The 21,567-nt window shown below is 58.0% G+C and overlaps 1 protein-coding gene across 1 annotated transcript in view; it reads right to left on the bottom strand.

Annotated features, from left to right (window-relative positions):
- Positions 1 to 11,698: 11,698 nt before the first annotated feature.
- Positions 11,699 to 21,567, bottom strand: part of SYNPO2 (synaptopodin 2) — a 137,708-nt gene continuing 127,839 nt past the window's right edge. Inside the window, exons 3-4 of the mRNA XM_084883397.1 lie at positions 20,028 to 20,773; positions 11,699 to 17,030 (exon numbers count right to left, since the gene is read on the bottom strand). Coding sequence (XP_084739523.1) covers positions 14,857 to 17,030; positions 20,028 to 20,773 — 2,920 coding nt within the window. The 3' untranslated portion in view covers positions 11,699 to 14,856. The remainder of the gene's footprint in view (positions 17,031 to 20,027; positions 20,774 to 21,567) is intronic.

Genomic DNA, 21,567 nt, shown 5'->3' with positions numbered 1-21,567 from the left:
ACACACCCAAGCTCCAAGCAGCGGCTTTTGCATATGAATGGCCTTCTCTATTGCAGTTTAACCTAGCAAACTTGCAACCTGCTGCAGACAGCTCCAAAGCCTCCAAGCTCCAAGCAGGGAGGAGAGGACTGTGGTTCTCGCTGTAGCTTTTGCAGGGTGGCCTCAGACAGTAACTGAACTGCACCCCATTAGAGATCCGGAAACTAGTCTATCTAGTGGTCGGTGTGAGACAACACCAGATTTCAACTACTCGCATAAGGGACACCAACAACAATCAAGACTTAACTACAACAAGGGTGTACACACATTCCGCAAAGGGATGCACCAAGAGTTTCCACATTAGGCAACTGGGAGGCTGACCCACTGAACCATATAGGACACCCAGGCCCACAAAGCTACCCTACCAACTCAAGGAAGCAACAAAAATGCCGAGAAAAGGGAGGAGATCTCAAACAAAAGGAGAACAAAAGATTGGATATAGAGTTCAAAACTATGATTATAAGGTTTTTCAAGAATTTCCTAGAAAAGGCCGATGAATTGAACAAGACCCTTGAGGATATGAAAAAGAAATTAAACCAACTAGAAATTAAAGATACACTGACTGAAATAAAAAAATATATATTATACAGAGACCCAACAGCAGACTAGAGGAACGCAAGAATCAAGACAAAGATTTGGAATCAAAACAAAGAGGCAAAGAACACTCTTCTGGAGAAGCAAGAAGAGAAGAGAATCCAGAAAGTTGAAGATAGTGTAAGAAGCCTCTGGAACAACTTCAAGAGTACCAACATCAGAATTATGGGGGTGCCAGAAGAAGAGAGAAAGCAAGACACTGAAAACCTATTTGAAGAAATAACGACAGAAAACTTCCTCCACCTGGTGAAAGAAATAGACTTACAAGTACAGGAAGTGCACAGAACCCCAAACAAAAGGAATCCAAAGAGGACCACACCAAGACACATCATAATTAAAATGCCAGGAGCAAAAGACAAAGAGAGAATCTTACAAGCAGCAAGAGAAAAACAGTTAGTTACCTACAAGGGAGCACCTATATGATTATCAGCTGATTTCTCAACAGAAACTATGCAGGCCAGATGGGAGTGGTAAGAAATATTCAAAGTGATGAATAGCAAGAACCTACAATCAAGATTACTCTACCCAGAAAAGTTATCATTCAGAATTGAAGAGCAGATAAAGAGCTTTACAGATCAGAAAAAGCTAAAGGAGTACATCACCACCAAACCAGTATTATATGAAACGCTAAAAGATGTTCTTTAAGAAGAGGAGGAAGAAGAAAAAAGTAAAGATAAAAATTATGAACAACAAATACATATCTATCAACAAGTGAATCTAAAAGTCAAGTGAATTAAAAATCTGAGGAACAGAATAAACTGGTGAATATAATAGAATCAGGGGCATAGAATGGGAGGGGATTGATAATTTTCAGGGGTGTCTGAGTTGGGGGTATGGGAAGAGACTGGACAAAAATCATATAACTATGGATGAGGACAGCTGGGTGACAGGGGAGAAGGTAAGGGCAGAGGGTGGAGTGGTGACCAGGTGGAGGGGAGCTATGGGGGGGGTGGGGGAGGAGGAACAATTGTAATAATCTGAACAATAAAGGTTTATTTAAAAAAATAAAAATAAATAAATAAATAAATAAGAAAGAAGAAAGCACTTGGGCACTTAACTTATCGGAGGGAAGGAACACTTTGAAATCTCAGGGAGGTCTAGCCACTGAACAGGTCACCTGAAACTAAAACAGAGTCGAGCTGAGCAGAAACGGTAAGAAACACACCCGACTACACAGCTGGGATCTGCCGAGGGGCCAGAGTGGCATCTGTGTCAGCCCCTGCTCCCTCGACAGCCACGGAGCCGCCATGGATGTCCGGGGCATCGGACTCATGACACTGAACTGCCGCTCAGACCCTGGGCCCCGGTGGGCCATTCCACTGCTGTGAGATGGAATCAGAAGAAAGGAAATACTACTCCCAGGCACGTCTGTGCTCCCACCAATGGCCCAAGGGGGCGCTCCACGGGTATTCGTATGTCTCCTGACCAGGCTTGAAAGTAGAGACCAAGCGTTCATGGTGCCCGTGGCACTTGCTGCCATCACAGCCTCTCCTACCAGCTGGGCTCCCATTGCCCCCACAGAAGAGCGGTGTGCGGTCACCGGACAGAGCATCCCTGCTGGTGTGTGTACATCTCACTGCGCAAGCCACATGGTGATTCAAGGACCTCGGTCCTTCCCCTGACCGCCCCTCACTCCCAAGTCCACCTGCATTTTGAAAGGACATTAGGTGGCTATGGATTATCCAATCATGAAACAATCTTTTTCTCATTCAGGATCGATTCATGCAAATACAGAGATGACTTAACAGTAGCTTATGGATTAGCCACAAACACTTTATCATGTACGGGATTCTAAGTGGTCTGAGCCTACGCCACCACCTGTGTGACCGACGTCACCACGCACAGGCTTAGTGTGGTAAGATAAAAGACACATGGAGAACTAACCGGCTAGGCCTCACAAATACACACTTCAGAGAAGAAGAGACCCTCAGTAACACGTATGTGTGCACTTCTTAAACAACAACCCTTTAAAAACCACACCGGGGTGGGCACAGGAAGAAAATGTCTACAGCTTATCCGATGACCATTGACCACCTGGACTGTCACACGTGGTGACCTAGACGACCACCTGGACTCTCACACATGCTGACTGAGGTCAGACCACCTGGAATGACACACGTGGTGACCGAGGTCAGACCACCTGGACTCTCACACGTGCTGACCGAGGTCAGACCACCTGGACTCTCACACGTGCTGACCGAGGTCAGACCACCTGTAATGACACACGTGGTGACCGAGGTCAGACCACCTGGAATGACACACGTGGTGACCGAGGTCGGACCACCTGGAATGACACACGTGGTGACCGAGGTCGGACCACCTGGACTGTCACACGTGGTGACCGAAGTCAGACCACCTGGACTGTCACACGTGCTGACCAAGGCCGGACCACCTGGAATGACACACGTGGTGACCGAGGCCAGACCACCTGGAATGACACACGTAGTGACTGACCTAGGTCAGACCACCTGGAATGACACACATGGTGACTGAGGTCAGACCACCTGGACTGTCACACGTGGTGACTAAGGCTGGACCACCTGGACTTTCACACATGGTGACTGAGGCCCATCCACCTGGACTCTCACATGTGGTGACCGAGGTCGGACCACCTGGACTGTCACATGTGGTGACTGAGGTCAGATCACCTGGAATGACACACGTGGTGACCGAGGCCAGACCACTTGGAATGACACACGTGGTGACCGAGGCCAGACCACCTGGAATGTCACACGTGCTGACCGAGGTCAGACCACCTGTAATGACACACGTGGTGACCGAGGTCAGACCACCTGGAATGACACACGTGGTGACTGACCTAGGTCAGACCACCTGGAATGACACACATGGTGACTGAGGTCAGACCACCTGGACTGTCACACGTGGTGACTAAGGCTGGACCACCTGGACTTTCACACATGGTGACTGAGGCCCATCCACCTGGACTCTCACATGTGGTGACCGAGGTCGGACCACCTGGGCTCTCACATGTGGTGACTGAGGTCAGATCACCTGGAATGACACACGTGGTGACCGAGGCCGGACCACCTGGACTGCCACACGTGGTGACCGAGGTCGGACCACCTGGACTCTCACACGTGCTGACCGAGGTCAGACCACCTGGAATGACACACGTGGTGACCGAGGCCAGACCACTTGGAATGACACACGTGGTGACCGAGGCCAGACCACCTGGACTGTCACACGTGGTGACCGAGGCCAGACCACCTGGAATGACACACGTGGTGACCGAGGTCGGACCACCTGGACTGTCACACGTGGTGACCGAGGCCAGACCACCTGGAATGACACACGTGGTGACCGAGGTCGGACCACCTGGACTCTCACACGTGGTGACCGAGGCCGGACCACCTGGACTCTCACACGTGGTGACCGAGGTCAGACCACTTGGAATGACACACATGGTGACCGAGGTCGGACCACCTAGAATGTCACACGTGGTGACTGAGGTCAGACCACCTGGAATGACACACGTGGTGACCGAGGCCAGACCACCTGGACTCTCACACGTGGTGACCGAGGTCAGACCACTTGGAATGACACACGTGGTGTCTGACCGAGGCTGGAGTTTGGCGTGTTTGCCTGGGAGGCAGGTCTCAGTTCTCTCAGGAAAGGCTCTGCAGGAGACTCTCCCGCACTTTATTACCGTGGGCAGGGGGTCCCGGGTGAGATGCTGCTGTGAGGATGTAATGAGCCGCTAAATTCAGGCAGGTCTAGGCCAGTACTTTTTTTTGTTTTGTAATGAAGTCAAGCTGAGGAAAAATGAAGCCTGACGGTGCAATGCGACCCAGGACACACTGATCAACAGTTACACCCCGTTCCCAAGGCCAGGCTTGACTTTGGGCATGGCTCACCGGACAAATATTACAGACATTTCAGAGCAAAGCAAAACAACAGGAAAACCTGCAGCAGCAAAGAACAGATGGCTCAGTGGTTATTCTTTGTAAAGTCTGCTTTCTGTATGACAGCATGGTGCCCAGGACGTAATTTTATAAATAGACCCTGCATGGACAGCACAGAACGAAGAGCCAGTGATTCGGGAGAAAGGACAGGCAGAAGGTTCCAGAAGCTCTGCTTCACAGCCCGGCAGGCCCATTGCCTACCTTGTCCTAGGGTGCCTGATGGTGTTTGGGACCAGGCTCCCTCCAAGGCTCTGGACGCCCCCTTCTCAGGAGGGTCTGTTTCAGCGCCGGAGGGGGGGAGGGCATTGCAGTCACCCTGCCCCACACGGGCCCGGAGCAAGCCCTCTGGCAGGGCCTCACACAGGAGAAGCTCCCTCACCGCCTAAGCTCTGCTTTCCTCTCCTTACAAAGTGCACTTAGTGTTAAGGTGCTTTTCTTCCAAATGCCCTGGAATTAGAGTGGTAAGGAGTAAACAGATTTTGCCTTGTCAGGTCTTACACTGCCCCATGCTTTTCAAAGGCATTGAAGTAAATCCAAGTACAGGATGTAAGAGCCTGCGTGCTGCTTAGCAGCTGTTTCTGTGGAACACTATAAACTCCGAGGAACGGGGAGCAGAGGCCCGAGCAGAGCTACCTGCCAGCAGGTTCCTCTGCCACCTGCACGGCGCTGCGGTGAGGTGGGGGTGGAGGGACATAGGCTGAGAACTGGTGGCCTGGCCCCGCCTGCTGCGTCCGCCCCCTCACCCACTGGGCAGCTGTAATCCATGTTTTTAATCTCTCTGACCTCGTTTCCTTATCAGCTGAGAGAAAATGAGAATCATTCCCACCAAATAAGGTTGTGGTGAGATTTCTCTTCATTAAACGCATTAAACAAAGCCTTCTGTGCATTTCACGTGCCCAGGATACACGGTGAGTCCTTCTCCCTCTCTTCCCCACAGGGCGGGAGGTTAAGTTAAACAGAAATTCACCACCTCGCAATTCCATTCAATAGTTCTAATTCCTTCCTTTTCACCAATGGAGACCTTCACTCTCGTCCTCAAATATCTAGCTCCCAATTTCCTTACAGTCATTTCTCCTCCACTGGAAAGTGTGCAGACATGTATCTGTGTTACCGACATCCGGACTGGCACCTCCCTCTCGGTTTCAGGAATAAACCTGAGCGTGTCACAGGTCTGAACACAGCACTGCCGTGGGATCGAAGCTGCCCTCGGTGGGGGTTTCTGCCATGTGGTCCCACACTCTGCGCCTCGTCTGTCCACCTCACCGCTCCATCACTTCACTCTTCAGGTTCCACAGAAACTTTGGGCTCCTCCTGTGACCCATAAAGTGCATGAGCTTCTTTCTGGTTTTGCAGATTCTACAAACATATCTGTTTTCATTTTAAAAAGCTAATTAGCCTTCAAAGTGCATCAAAAGTGTCCGTTAGCCAAGATCACAAGATCAGAATGTCCTGATTCATGCCAGAGAGATTTAAATTAGTTACTGCTGAGAACATCTGTGACTCAACTGCTCTCCCACCATGAGAAGTCCTGAATCCCTTCCTTTCCCAGAGATGAGGAATTTGGTCCAGTCCCTCCTCAGGATGATAAAATTCATATCATTCTGCTCCTAGAAATATTTATTCTCTGCCAGGATTAGAAGCAGGGTGTTCCATGAAATCACATCTGAAGGCCTTTGTATTCTTCAGTTTAAAAAATCAGTGAGCCTGGGAGGCTGAGCCACACAAAGCCACTCTACCAATTCCAGGAGACATAGCCGCTCTACCTAATACACAAGGAACAAACTCAGGGAAGCAGCCAAAATGGGGAGAAAAAGAAACATGTCACAAATGAAAGAAATGGAAGCAAGCAAACTACTACATACAGAGTTCAAAACCACAGTGATAAGGTTACTCAAGGATCTACATGAAATTTTCATGGATCTTAGTGAGAATGGAAAGACATGAAAAGGACCAGTTAGAAATGAATACACTAACTGAAATAAAGAATAATTTACAGGGATTTGACAATAGAGTAGAGGAGTTCGAGAATCAAATCAAAGATTTGGAATATGAGGAAGCAAAAAACACCCAATCAGAAGATCAAAAAGAAAAAGAATCCAAAAATATGAAGATAGTATAAGGAGCCTCTGGGACAACTTCAAGCGCACCAACATTCACATCATGGGGGTGCCAGAAGGAGAAGAGAGAGAGCAAGATATTGAAAATCTATTTGAAGAAATAACAACAGAAAAATTCCCCTACCAGGTGAAAGAAATAGACTTACAAAAAAATGAAGCACAGAGAACCCAAACAAGAGGAACCCAAAGAGGCCCACACCAAGACACAGCATAACTCAAATGCCAAAGGTTAAAGACAAAGAGAATCTTAAAAGCAGCATGAGAAAAGCAGTTAGTGTCCTACAAGGGAAGTTCCATATGACTGTCAGCTGATGTCTCAACAGAAACTTTGCAGGCCAGAAGGGAGTGGCAACAAATATACAAAGTAATGAATACCAATGACCTACATCCAAGATTATTTTACCCAGCAAAGCTCAAATTTAGAATTGAGGGTCAGATAGAGCTTCACAGACAAGCAAAAGGTAAAGGAGTTCATCACCACCAAACCAGCATTACATGAGATGTTGGAGGGTCTTCTTTAAGAAGAGGAAGAAGGAGGATGAGGAGGGGGAGCAGGTGGGGGAGGAGAAGAAGAAGAAATAAAAAACATGAACAATAAAATGGCAATAAATATCTACCAACAATTGAATCTAAAAATCAAAATAAATGAACAATAAATCTAATGAACAAAATAAACTGGTGAATAAAATAGAATCAAAGGCATGGAAGCATGGAACGGACAGAAATATCAGGGGGAAGGGAAGAGGGGAGGGGGGAGAGATTAACTAAAGATTTCACCTATGGATACAGACAGTAGGGTGGTGAAGGCCTGAGGCAGGGCGGGAACCGGGTGGAGGGGTCAGCGAGGGGGAAGTAATACTCTCAACAATAGAGGTTTTTAAAAAGAGAAATCAATGAGAAACGATGTTCCATTCAAATTCCGTGTCCAGGTTTGGGAGGGCTGCGGGGAAGCCCTGCCCACAGGACGGCATTTGCTGCCATCTCCTGGACACTGGGGGTACAGCCGCCCATGGCACTCTGGCTGGGTTCCCTCCACTCAGAGCTAAAAGGGGGGCATTTCCAGGATGAAGGGGTGAACTGGGAAACTGCTAACAGGCTGGAAGAATGAGCCTGACTGAAGTGTACTGTGTGTTTTGTGTGTGTGTGTGTGTTTTATGTGTGTGTGTCTGTGTGTATTTTATGTGTGTGCGTGTGTCTGTGTGTGTGTGTCTGTGTGATGTGTTTTATGTGTGTGTGTGTGTGTGTGTGTGTGTGGTGTGTGTGTGTGTGTGTGTGTGTGTGTGTGTGTTACAAAAGTATTTTTCAAAATGTGGTCCCAGCCTCCTAGCATCACAACCCCTGGGGTGTATTCCACCTGGACCCACTGAGCCCGAAATTCTAAGAGGGCCCAGAGGGTCTGGACTTTTCCCGGGAACAGACGCTGGCAGCTGTGTGGGAACGCCGTGAAGGCGCTGTGTGTGCGAGCTAAGGTCTGTGCAGCAGGAAACCATGGTGCTTGGTGAATTCAACTGTAAAATTAAATTAAAGTCCAAAGTTCTGAGGGACGTATTTTGCTTTGCTGTTTATTTCAGCGACGCCACCCAGAATGGGCTGTGGCAGTCTGCTGGCTAATTCATAAGGTAGAATTCAAACTGTGTAGTCCCTACCAATGGTTTACAGGAAAGAGGGTGGTTGGCACTTTCTGATAAACACCAACAAGTAGCTGGACCACAATACATTCTGCATGATTAGGGGGAAACACCCGAATTGTGGAAGGACCAAAGTGACACTTTAGCACTTTATTATATGCTTCAGCCTATCGCTGACGGGCTTCTTAGCTTTAGAGGGTGGTTGTGAACACTTTTTAAAATGTTTCTATTTTTTTGGAAAAGAACTAAGGAGTGTGTCATGCAAGACTGTGACCTTTTTTACTTTTAGTTGCTCTTTTACTTTTAAAGAAAAAAAAATTGTGATTGAACGTCAGAAAAAGTTGAATGAAATCAATTTAATTGTTTTGAAATAAAAGCAATTTTCTAATCGGAAATTTTTCAGATTCTCGGCTTGTTGGCTTTTTTCTCTTCAAGATCGGTCCTGACTTCTGCTTCTGACTCAGAGGATTCTAGAAGTTCCAGGAAACCCACAGAAGTGCCCGGGTGGAAGGCGGCTGGCATTCATGCTCCTCCCTACACCAGCGCTCAGCCTGCGGACAGAGTGGCGGCTGGCAGGGCGCTGGGGGCTGCAGGCCCGGCGTCACTGTTTCTGGAAACCGATCCCACTTCTGGGCACCGGGTCAGTTACCCCCAAAGGCCGTGCTGAGCCCATGTCCAGGGACAGCGGGGAAGAGGCTGGAGCAGCTCTGCACGGCCTCAGAGCCTGGGGCTTGTGGCCTCTGACGGGCAGGTCCCTCCCCCGTGGCCTCTGACGGGCAGGTCCCTCCCCCATGGCCTCTGACGGGCAGGTCCCTCCCCCGTGGCCTCTAATGGGCAGGTCCCCTCCCCCGTGGCCTGACGGGCAGGTCCCTCCCCCGTGGCCTGACGGGCAGGTCCCTCCCCCGTGGCCTCTAATGGGCAGGTCCCTCCCCCGTGGCCTCTGACGGGCAGGTCCCTCCCCCGTGGCCTCTGACAGGCAGGTCCCTCCCATAGGACCCGATGGACAGGTCCTCCCCTCCCCCCTGTGGCCTCTGATGGGCAGGTACCCCAAAGGGAGGCTGCCACTGCTCCCGGGCACCTTCTCCACCAATCAGGAGGGTCCCTCACTGGGGCACGGACGCCAGGGAGTTTGGTCAGTGTCTCCCAGGATGAGTGACCTGCACGGGAGCCGGTGGGGAGCAGGTCAGCCTGGGAGGTCCTGGCAGTGAGGCAGCCTGTGCCTGAGAGCCCGCTGGGACCTGAACACAGGGAAAGTGTACGTGTCCCGCAGGGCGGCTGTTTAAGGGGTCACCCACGCGGGTGCCAGAGGTTGGGGGGGGGCTGGGTGCAGGGGTCAAAGGTGCGACTTCAGCGATCACCTGAGTCCTGTGACCGAAGGTGATAATGCTGGGCGTGGTGTTTGTTTTTCTCTCCATGTTCTCTGCACCCGCACCGAGAGGTGCTAAGAGGAGGTGTCCACCATTCTCATCACGTAACTACGAGGGGTGAGCGTGGCGGGCTCACGGGGTCAACAGGCACAGCGTGGAATCCTGTGCCGCACCCTGAACTACGGTCCGTCCGTCCTCCATCAATGAAAACGGAGGATCTCGGAAGGTCCGGCACCCGCTGTGCGGCCCACGGTCTGCGCTCCGTGAACACTGCCATCGGCACCGTGGGATCCAGTCTGCGCTGCAGGCGGCGGCGGCCATGCCGGGCCCCGCCCGTGTCCCCGGCTGAGACCTCGGTGCCGCGGGGTCCCCCCTGACTGAGACCTCGGTGCCGCGGGGTCCCCCCCCCGGGGTCCCCCCCCCCCCCCCCCCCCGCCGCCCGTGTCCCCGGCTGAGACCTCGGTGCTGTGGGGCCTGGGAGAGCGATGCTCACGCCGCGGAGACACCAAAGGCTCCGAGTCCTGGAGCGCCTCCCGCAGGAAACAGAACAAACTCGTGCTTCCCGCTTTGGCTTCCTCCCTTTCCCCGGACCTGCTTTCTTCTCGCTCAGAACCGCTGTGTCCTGTTTTGTTTTTTCTCCAAGAATGAACCATCAACAGCCCCCCAGAGGCTCCCAGCAGGTCCTTGTGACCTTGAACCTTGTCCTCACCAGCGGGTGGGGGAGGGGAGGCGGCTGGGCCGGGGTCCTCGGGGTTGTTTTCACGGGGGACGCTCAGTGTGCTTCACGTCGTACAGCACATGCATTAGGTCAACACGCCAAGAACTCGGTCAACATTCAGAACAAAAAAAAAATTAGAGTTAAGAAATCCTGTGATTCAAAACAAAGTCAACTGACGGCGGGAGCTGGGAGACCTTGCGGTCTCTCCTTAACCCCGGGACCTGTCCCACCGGCCGAGAGCCTCGTGGCCAGGAGCTGGAGACGTGCCTGACAGGCTCAGGGTAAAATGTTTAATTTCTCTGCGTCCGGCTGCTCTGAGCAGGAAGCTCTGTGATTTCCTAGTGCCAGACGGGAGTCAGTGCACAAATTCACAAACCGTGGAGGCGCAGCTTTTTAAAAATCTAAGGAACTGTCCCCGATGACAGCGAGGAGAGGGGGTTCTGCTACGGGCCCGAAGGCTGGATTTGTCCCCCAGGCTCCACAGGACAGCGCAGGATGGCACACCTCACCCCCAGCATCAGAGCCGGGACCGTGATGGCCTCTTGGCCACGCCGCCGGGTGTCCGGCCCGGGGATGGCCTGGCCGAGCTGGCCCTCGGCCCACTCCGGAGGGATGTCAGGACTTCCCGGAATGCCGGCTGCTGACTCCGGGCACGGGACTGGCTGGGGCTGCGTCCCCCGAGTCCCCCAGAGAGGCCGGCCAGGGGACCGCAGGCCAGTGGCCCTGGGAAGAGAGTGGGGCCTCGGGATTCACACGCGTTTCTCATGACCTCTCACAACTTTCCCAACAGCTCAACAGGCCTGGCCTCAGGGAACAGCCTGCAGCCCGGGCCCCCTCTGGGAGTGGCATGAGCACTCAGCTTTTCAGAAAACAACCCTTCGTGGTGGCGGTCACCTGTGTCCTGCCCGCCAGGCCCTGGTGCCCAGCCACACAGGCAGGCACCCGAGGTCGGGACCGGCTCGGCCCTCTGCAGGGAAGGGCCACTCAGGCCCCGTGTGCTCGGAGACGTCCCTGGAAGTTCCAGAGTCGAGGGCTGAGGACACCGGTCACGGCAAAGTGGCCCCCCAGGGTTCACCGAGAGCCCGGCCAGGACATGCCCTCCCTCAGTGCGGACCTGGTTCGGACCTCTCAGACTGACTGAGCAGCCAGACTCCGGTGCGGGAGAGACTGTCTGGGAGCCCACCGCGCCGGCAGGGGCCTGCCCTCCGGCGTGACGGGGCCGGCTCACGCGGGGCCACCCCGCCTGGGACACGGTGGCTTTCCCCGCGGGCAAAGGGACTGGCGTCTGTGACGGGAAATGAGACGCCACCGAGAATATCACGCTGGGTATATTTTAACGTGCAGACGCTCACGTGGTCTGGGACAGCCCGGTGTGTGTGATTAAACATATGCTGAACGTGTTCGGTCACACGGCAGTGAACAGTCACAGTGCAGACATGGTGCGTGTTCCCTCTCCGAACAAAGACGTGCCTGCTACCGTAATATCAGAAATAAACGTGTACCTGTGCCAGGATCAGAGGGCAGTCCTCAGCTCCCGCCTCCCCCGCTGTACTGACCGGGGACACCCCGGTCCGAGCGTCGCGGCTGGGAGGGAGGTTCGAGGCGCGATGGGGAGCCGTGGAGCGGGTCCACAGGGCCCTGCGGGCTCAGCGCCAGGTCAGCTCGCGTGGACACCGCAGGCCTGTGACTGCGCACAGGGTCCTCGGGGTGGGCACAGGCACAGCACGGACGCCAGGCAGTCGCGGGCGCTGTGGTGCTGAAGGCGAAATGCGGATTCGCAGGAGCTGCGCCCACACTCAGCTAAGAGCGCCAGGGAAGAGGCCCGGTGCCCAAAGAACAAAAACTGCCTCCCGGACCCACAGCCGGCGGCACAGCCCACACCTGCCGCCAGCACCACCGACACCGGGGCAGCGGGTGCGGGGAGGGACGCTGAGCCCCGTGTCCTCAGCCTCCCCCAGCCCTGCTGGCGCTGGCACAGCTCCCCCTGAGCTTACCCGCGGGCAGGCTCCCAGGGCCCCGGTGGGGAGAAAGGGCAGAGGGCGCCGTCTGGCTCCAGGGAGCAGGCCCGGCTCTCCTTGCGCTGCCCACCTGCAGGGCGGGGGAGGCCTCTTCCCCAGGGGACTGTGCACCCAGATGGACAATGCCCGGGGCCAGCGGGAGCTGGGCTGCCCTGCCCACCCGCCTGGCCTGTGCCTCAGCAGCGTTTGGGGATCCATGACAGTGCCAGTCATGCTCCTGTGGTGTCAGTCAGCAAAAGGCCTGTTTAGGTCACCGCCTGCCCCACCGGAAGTGGGCGGAGAGCACTTCTCCTGCCACCCGCAGGCCCTGGACACCTGGGGGACTTCCGACGCCGCCCTGGAGCGAGGCTCTCCGGCGGACGGCCGTGGCCATGGCGCCCGCTGACTCACGCTCTTCGCCGCTACGCGAGGAACGCCAGGGGCCAAGCCATGTCCTCGCCGCTCGGCCGTCAGCAGCCTTTTTTGGTTGTTCCGTTAGAGAAGAATGCAGAATGCACAGCGTCTTGCGGACTTCCTGTGCGGGCGACAGTTCTTTCAGTGAAGGGCACACGGAGTCTTCCTTTATCCCGCGTTCCTCTGCTCCCCGGCTCCCCAGAAGGCACGTGAGCCCGCGCTGCGCCCGTTTGCGGCTCTGGGTCCACGGCCCCCGCAGGCCTGGAGCGGCCAGAGAACAGGCAGAAGGGCCATTGTCTGCAGCTGGCGTAGGTCTCCTCCAGGCGAGTGTCTCAGACACCACGGCTGCTGTTTCGTGGGGAAATGGACACGCCGGCGGAAAGGAAGTGCAGGGGCTCCGTGGCTGGGCATCCGCCTGCGAGCCAGGCCACCTTCCAGGCCCGGTTGTGGGGTCGATCCTCAAGGGGGGCAGGCGGGAGGCAGAGCCAAGCCATGATTCTCTCTCATCACTGATGTTTCTGTCTCTCTCCCTCTCCTTTCCTCTCTGAAACCAATAAACAAAACCTAAAGGAAATGCAGGTGTTTGGGGAGCATTGTCAGAGAAAGGTCAGAGAACAGCCCAGCCAGAGAGCAGCTCGCAGAGGGACGATGGTAAAAAACGTACATGGAACAGGTGAAGAGGAAAGTAACGTTTTAATAGGATGGCGGGAGAGAGCAGGGACAGGACAGCAGAGAAAGGGCGCGGAGGTCCTCACAGGTCCCAGCGGGGCCTCGTCCCCAAACTCAGGCAGTCTCCCTGCGCGCCTCTCACGCGGCTCCTGTGCGTGGTGCTGGCCCCGGAGCCGCCAGGAGCGCTCTGTAATCTGCCCGAACTCTCGCTGAATAGTTTCCAACGCTGCTCAGCCTCGGGCTTAAAATAGCCACGGGCAAGGTCTCTGGGTGCCCGTCAGCCACGTGGCCGGCTCCGTGGCCGGCTCCGTGGCCGGCTCCGTGGCCGGCTCCGTGGCCGGCTCCGTGGCCAGCTGGGTGACGGCAGGTGCGACCAGGCCCTACCCACAAGGTAACCTTGCGGGCACCCTCCATCCTCCCGGCCCGGCAAAGGTAGATCCTAACGTGAAGGTGCGAGGTTAGAACCGCAAGGCACAGCGGGAGGAGCAGGTGTCAGAAAAGCGGAAGAAACGCAGGAGGAAGTCTGTGAGGCCGCGGGAAAACGGTGTTGATCTCGGGGGCACTCACCCTCGGCCTGCCGCTCCACCAGCACCCTCTCTCTCCAGTCACGTGGTCTCCGGGAGACACCTGTCGCCTGGACCTGCACCCGAGGCCCGCCCACCTTCCTACCTTCCTCCACCGCCAGCCTCCACCCCAGAAACCCCGGAGGAGAGGAGCGCTCGCTTAGTCTCCGGAGTGATGGGGGTGGTGGGAATCGCTGGCTGGGACCATTATCCCTCTCCGCCATCCCTCTCCCCATCCCATCTCCATATTTACCCCTGGAAGCGAATACACCTCCTGAGCCCAGCAGTGACCATGCCCTCTCTCTGACCCCTAACCCTGCACCGGCCAGCAGTCCCAGGCACCTTCTCCGCAGCTCACCCGTGGCCGAGTGGGAACCGGAGCTGACCTCTGCCCTCGATACGTTTCCTACCCCTAAACCTAGTGACAGAGATAAAACACTGCTTCCGAAGGAACCCCAGCCTGCGTGTCCTGTGCTCGGAGGTGAGCCCTTCCCAGGGACAGGGCCGGCCAGGTGGGGGATAACGGTCACTGACCACTGCCTGTCCAGCTGAGCAGAACCTAAGCATCTGCCCACTGAACCTCAGGGCCAGGCTCTGCGGGGCGTCCCCAGGTTTAATGCACAAAGCAGATCGTGTGGCTGCAGATCCTGAGCTGGGTTCCTGCCTCACTGGCCACAGCATGCTCCGGACCCGGGGGGAGGCGGCATCTGAAGCTAAGGGAGTGGGGGGCTCGCTAAGCTTTTCTTTGGGGGGGTGGGGGGGACTCAGTAACACCGCAAACCATCGCTCCACGCAGCGCGGACCCCGGGCTTCCCTCCGCCCCCGGGTTACTCCTCCGCGATCGAGGGCTTCCACACCTGCGCCGCCACGCCGCTCCTCTTGGCCGAGAACTTGGGCCTGGGCGCCGCCACGGAGGCCGCCTCCCGCCTCGGGGAGCCCGGGCCGCTGGCCGGGGAGGCCGCCTCGGGGAGCAGGGCGGGCGGCGGGCTGCGGGCCGGCGAGTGCACGGCGGCGGCCAGGGCACCGGCGGGGGAGCCGGCGGGGACCCAGGCGCCGGCGGGGGAGCCTGCGGGGACGGCCCGGGTGTCGGTGGGGGAGCCGGCGGGGACCCCCCGGGCCGGGGCGCTGGCCGGGCTGGCGTGGACCGGCCGGGCCGGGGGCGCCTGCCGGGGGGCGGGCCCTGGGGCGGCCGCGGCGCCCGGCGGCTGGAAGGTGAACAGGGCCGCGCTGAGCTGGTAGGGCTGGTGCTTCATCACCTCCAGCGCGTTGAGCGGCTTCTTGCCCTTCCTCCGGGCGGCGCCGGCGGCCTGCGCGGGCGGCGGGGCGCGGAGCGCGGCGGGCGGGCAGGACGGCGACAGCAGCGGGTTGTAGGCGGCGGGCGGCGGCGCGCGCACCTGGGCCGAGAACTTCCAGCCGGAGGGCAGCGACGGCGAGGGCGACGGGGCGCGCGCGGCGCGGGCCTGCACGGTGTCCGCGTCCACCACGAACCGCTCCATCCGCGTCTGCCGCCGCGCGAACAGCTGCGCGCCGCGGCCCCGCATCCCCGCGGGCAGCTCGGCGGGCGGCTCCGGGGCGCCCCCTGCGGGCGCGGGGAGCTCGGCGGGCCGGGCGGGGAGGCTGGCCGGGGGGCTGGCGCCGGTCACCGCTGCCTGCGCGCCGCGGAAGGGCCCGGCCGGGCTGAGCGCGCTGGCGGGCCGGGCCGGCGGGGAGAGCGGCGGGGCCGTGGCGATGGAGGACGCGGCGGAGCCCGGCGGGGCCGGCGCCCCGGGGAAGGCGGGCGGGCGGGCGGGCGCGGCGCCCGGAGCCCAGGCCGGGGCCGCCGGGGACACGGGGGACGCCGGGGCGGCGGGCTGGGCGGCGGCGGCCCGGGCGGCGGGCTTCGGGGCCACGGGCGGCGGCGTCTTGAGCTTGGCGGCGCCGTGCAGGAAGTTGCAGGCCTCGGCGCCCAGGCTCAGGTGGTCCTCCTCCGGCCCCGAGTCCGCGCCACCGCGCCGGGCCTCGGCGCCCTGCAGCAGCGCCAGCAGCTCGGGGTTGGGGCTCACCGCGGGCTCCCGGAAGGTGAACATGGGCCGCGCGGCGCCGCGCCGCCGGGCCTCCTGCAGGATGCCGGTGCGCTTGGCGGGCACGGCGATGCGCTCGTCGCGGGAGGCCAGGCGCTCGGGCAGCCAGGGCGCGGGCTGCGGCCAGGGCGGCGGCGCGGGGCCCGCGGGCGGCGGCGTGAGGGCCGCGTAGGGCGGCGGCGCGGGCAGCTCGGCCGTGGGGCTCGCCAGGCTGCGGGGCGGGGAGAGGGCGGCCGCGGGCCCCGGGAAGGGCCGCGCCGTCCGGTTCCCGGGCGCCGTCCGCGGGGTCTCCGCGCCGAAACCGAAGCCGAAGCCGTTGTGCTGGGGCGCGAGGCCGGGGCCCGGGCTCAGCTCCATGAGGCTCCGGTGCACGGAGCTCGGGGCGCCGCCCGCCGCCTCCTCCGCGCCCGGGCCGTCCGGCGCCCCGTCCTGCGCCCCCGCGCGCGCCGCGTCCTCCTCCTGCTGCGCCGCGATCAGGTCCATGCGCTCCCGCCGCCGCGCGAACATGCGCGCGCCCTTGCCCGCCGTGTCGGGGAGCAGCTCCATCCGGTCCCCGGCGCTGCGCTGCCGCTCGAGGGCCCCGAGCCCCGCGTCCCAGTCCTCGGCGTCGGCGTCGGACGGCGGCTCCTCGTTGGCGTCGGACTCGCTGGCGCCCGACGACGCGGCCTCCCAGGCGGCCTCCCAGGCGCCGTCCCAGGCGTCGTCCCCGGCCTCGTCCTCGGGGTCCTCCTCGGGCCCCCCCGGCTCTCCCGGCCGCCGCGGCGCCCCGGTGCCGTAGCTCACCAGCGTGAACCTGCGCGCGCGCCGCCGCCGCTTCCTAAACATGAGCGCCCCGCGGGACGGCGGCCCCGGCGCGGCCGTCAGCAGCTGCGCGATGCGGCGGCATCGCCTCCGGGCCTCCCGCTCCCGCTGCTCCGACTGGCTCTCGCTGCGCCGCAGCCCTGGGGGGGAGAGGTGAGGGGGTCCGGCCCTGCCCCGTGCGCCCCCGGCCCCGCCCCGTGCACCCCCAGGCCGAGCCCCGTGCACCCCCGTGCAGCCCTGGGGGGAGAGGGCAGGTGAGGGGGGCCCGGCCACGCCCCGGGCACCCCCCGGCCCCGCCCCGTGCACTCCTCTGCCCTGGGGGGAAGAAGAGGGGGAGCTCTGGCCACGCCCCGTGCAGCCCCCGGGCCCGCCCCGTGCACCCCCGGCCACGCCCCGTGCGACCCACAGCCCTGGGGGGAGAGGGCGGGGGGGAAGGGGACCCCCGGCCACGCCCCGTGCACCCGGGAAGGAGAGAGACCCCTGCCTGCTGCTGGGCTCCAAGCAGAAGCAACCAACCCCTTCCTCCTCCTCCTCTTCCTCCCCCTCCTCCTTTAAAAGTCTGAGCTTCATGGGGCCAGGGGTTGAGGGTCACCATGAACCGGGAGGTCCTGATTTGATTCCTGGTCAGGGCTCATGCCCGGGTTGCAGGCTCAGTCCCCAGCAGAGGGCGTGCAGGAGGCAGCCGGTCCATGATTCTCTCTCATCAGTGCTGTTTCTCCCTCTCCCTTCCTGTCCGAAATCAATAACTATAAAGTCTGAACTCCTACTGTGCCACGGGAACTCCGTGCATGCAAGGCCTGTGCCTGTGCAAATGCCGGTGACGCCCGCCCCTCAGAGCACAGGTCTCAGCGTTTGTGTCCGGTGGCGCCTATGCCGTGGCGGTGAGCGGTGCCAGTGAGTCTTAGCTAACAGGATGCAGTCAGAACCAGAAAGGAGGTCATTTAAGGGCAATATGTTCTGGAAGGCAAGTTGGGGCATATCTGTACTTCCGTACTTAAAAAAATAAAAAGTCAATATAAAATGATTGCCAAGCATTTAAAAAAAAATCGGAGGTGGTGTAGGGGGGCAAAATGTTATTTAGCTTAATTAATGTGATGACTTTACATATTCAAGTGTTCTTCTTTCTTTCTTGCCTCTGACTTCCCTCCAAAGTCTTTCCATTCATGGAGACTGAATTAGCATAAATTCAGAAAACTGTGAATAATTGAAAGTACTGAACTACGATTCATAATAATTGAAACATTAGACTGCTGTGAATGTACGAAGCTTTAGCTACAAAGTCATCTAGCTAAATTTAAATATGACTTTAGTTGCAAAAATCCATGGTGCTGGGGCACGAATAAGTGTCAATCTTGGGGAAATGTGAAAATTATGAGCTCAGTGACGGCTGACAAAAAATTAAATCATTAAAAATGACAGTCTGACAGTTTTAAAATAAAAATTTTAATTTAAAATTTTATCATTATTGTCATAAAAAAGAAATTGGTGGCAAATTAATTTATAGCAACAATGAGTCATAAGCATGTATTCAGTGAAAATGAGCAAGATTCACGAAATATGTTTTGAACTCAGAATAGTTCAGTGGAAATTTCAGGGCAAAAATTTTTTTAGTATTTTATGATTGAAAATTAGCTCTTTTTGAACTGAAAAAATCAGTCTTAATGGTTAATTAAAAAACAAAAACGAAGACTCAGAGTAAGAAGTTTTATAACAAAGTTACAGGTAGTCGCTGGTAATGGCATTTTATTTGGAGGAAATAACGAAGCGTGTGGTCATTCCTGAAGGTACTGTTTCCCTGACTGTGCTATACACTTACTGTTCAACTGACGGCCACAGTTGCTCACTTGTCACTGACACCCCGCCAGCATGCCAAGTATGTGAGCCCGCCGTCACGCACTTGTTTAAAATCTATAAATGTGGCCGTGCCTACAGATGCTTCAGGGATATGCAATGATTGGCAGCACTTGCCAAGGAAGCTACAAATGCTTTTGCTAAAAATACACCGTGAGAGGAATGACCACAGGTTGGAAGACTTCATCTGCTGCTTTGACTCACCAAGTTCATTGCTGTCATAGACCATTCAGACACCTGGTGCCTTTCCCCTCAGCCCTCACCTCCTCCAAAGACTTCCCAAAAATGTGTGGGAAAAAGAAAAAAAAAAGAACAAAAGCGCCAAAACCGGTTTGGCTCAGTGGATAGAGCATCTGACTGCGGACTGAAGGGTCCCTGGTTCGATTCTGGTCAGGGGCATGGTGCAGGAGGTGTGGGTGTGCAGGAGGCGGATGGTCAATGACTCTCTCTCATCGATGTTTCTAACTATCTCTCTCCCTTCCTCTCAGTAAAAAAATCAATAACATATATTTAAAAAAACAACAACAAACAAACCAAGAAGAACAAAAACCATAAAACCCAACGGCCTGCTCATCCTCACTCTGCGTCCTCTAATCACTGCCTGGGGTAGAAAACCCGGGGGGGAGGGGAGGCAGGGGGACCTGGCACGTAGGCCTGTGCTCTGTGGGGCACTGACATGCTCCACGTGGCCCCGGGCCGGCCTGGGAGGGCAGGGCTGTGGCCGTGGCCGGTGAGGGCTCGCAGGCGCAGATCGTGTGACAGCGGCCGCACATGTCCCCGTCCGTCAGCCGCTCCTGCAGGCATCCTCAGCGGCGGGCGGCGGGCCTCAGAGCCAGGGTCTGCTTTCCACGTCAGCCCTGCAGCCTGGCTCCACGCACCCCCTGAGCAGCGGGCGCCTCGGTTCCTGACATGTGCCAGCACTCGCCTGTCTGCGCGAGCCGGGGAGAGGGCACGTCCCGGGGCAGATCAGAGAGGCAGCCTAGCCGTGTCCTGGTCTGTCACAGAGCCTGTGCCCCGGGATCAAATGTGCATGAAAACCACGGAGCTCTGCACCCGGCTCACCTCGCTGCTTCCCGCTCAGAGCCGGGCACTGGCTACAACTTCACTTGGGGGTGTTTCCCTGCATTAGCGATGTTTCATTGTGTCCCAGGGAAAGAGGAAGGGCTTTAAGGGAAAGGGCCGTCCATGCAGGCGAGCAGCAGCAGCGCCCCCCGCCCCCGGCCCCGGCCCCGGCCCCGGCCCCGGCCCCGGCCCCGGCCCCGGCCCCGGCCGCAGGCAGGACTCACGTGCGTGGCGCGCCCTGTGCTTGTGCGGTCTGCTGAGGTCCGGCTCCCCGCGCGGGTCGTCCCCCTGCTCCGTGCCTTCTGAGGAGGCGGCGAAGGCGACCAGAGGAGGCGGCGCCTCGGCCAGGGCCGGCCCTCCTTCCAGCGGGGACTCCGCCCGCCCCGCCCCCGGCGGCCCGCACCCGCCCGCCAGCTGCCCGCCGGCGCAGGCCAGGATCACCGCCACGCGGGGCAGCCTCGCGCCCCGCTCCGGGCCCCTGCCGATCCGGAAGGTCCTGCTGGACCTCAGAGGGGCCTGCCCCTTCTCTCCGGTGGGGGCTGCGTTCACGGGGACGGTCCCGCCGGGGAGTAAATCAGGGTCTGGGTCAGGGCTCGCAGGCTCTGCAGCCCCCAGGGGGGCCACGGCGGGGGCCCCGGGGCCCGTGCATAGGTCCGGAGGCAGGGACAGTTGTAGCTCCACCACAGGGCCTGGCCAGCCGGCCTCTGCCTTTCTCTCCAGCAAGACCACCTCCTCTGCGGAGCGCCCTCTCGGGGGGCCAGGCGTGGGGGGGCCCTCGGGGTGACGCGGGCCCATTTCTTCTTTTTTGCTCCCAGAAAAAGCTGGACCACCTTCCAGGTTCCCGGCGAGGCGGGGGGCGAGGCGGGGCTCGGGGGCCGGGCGGATGTGCAGGGCGGTGCTCTCCACGCAACCCTCGGCGGGGAGAGGCGCAGGGATTTGGTTTTCGGTGTCACTGACTCCACCGGAAGGTCTGTACACGGAAAAGCCAAACAGTTCCAGACCGTTAGACCCGGAGCCCACCCCAGCGGGAGCTTCCTGACCCCCTGACAGCTGAGGCTCGAAGGGCAGGCCCTCCTCCAGGCCAGCGCAGCCCATGGACAAACAGACTGGCAACGTGGTGTGTAATTATCTAGCCATCTTCCCCACAACGGTCCCTTACAGCCCAGCAAAGGGGCTCGCGGGATATGATAAAACCCAGATCCATCCTAAATGCAGTGTTGTTGTTGTTGTCTTAATGTATTTTACTCATTTTTTTCAGAGAGGAAGGGAGAAGGATAGAGAGCTAGAAAATCAATGAGAGAGAGGCATCGATCAGCTGCCTCCTGCACACTCCCCACCGGGGATGTGCCTGCAATCAATGTACATGTCCTTGACCGGAATCGAACCTGGGACCTTTCAGTCCACAGGACGATGCTCTATCCACTGAGCCAAACTGGTTTCGGCCAGTGTTGTTTTTTAAAAAACAGGTGATATCCACATGGGTGCGCTGTAGCTGTAATTATTTGGTTGTTTTCAAAACCCGATGCTGTTCCATTATGAGAAAGCATGCCATGGCTTGCTGACTAAGATAGCCAGCCCAGCGGGCGATGCCACCACACAGGAAGGTCGGTGCCCTCGCTGAGGCCGTGCTCTCTTAAAGGGAATGAAACGCAAGCTGAGCTCGGAGGGTGTTTGCAACCCATGGGCCCCAGCCCAGCTCTCCTGCGTCCAGGGAAAATCCTCTGCGAGCTGCTCTGGGCGACTGAGTCATGGAGTATAAATACT

This window comes from Pipistrellus hanaki (genome assembly GCF_964339955.1).
Source record: "Pipistrellus hanaki genome assembly, chromosome: 5".
NCBI lineage: Eukaryota > Metazoa > Chordata > Mammalia > Chiroptera > Vespertilionidae > Pipistrellus > Pipistrellus hanaki.
The sequence above is the reverse complement of the archived record's forward strand: the minus strand, read 5'-3'. Positions and strand labels throughout refer to the sequence as shown.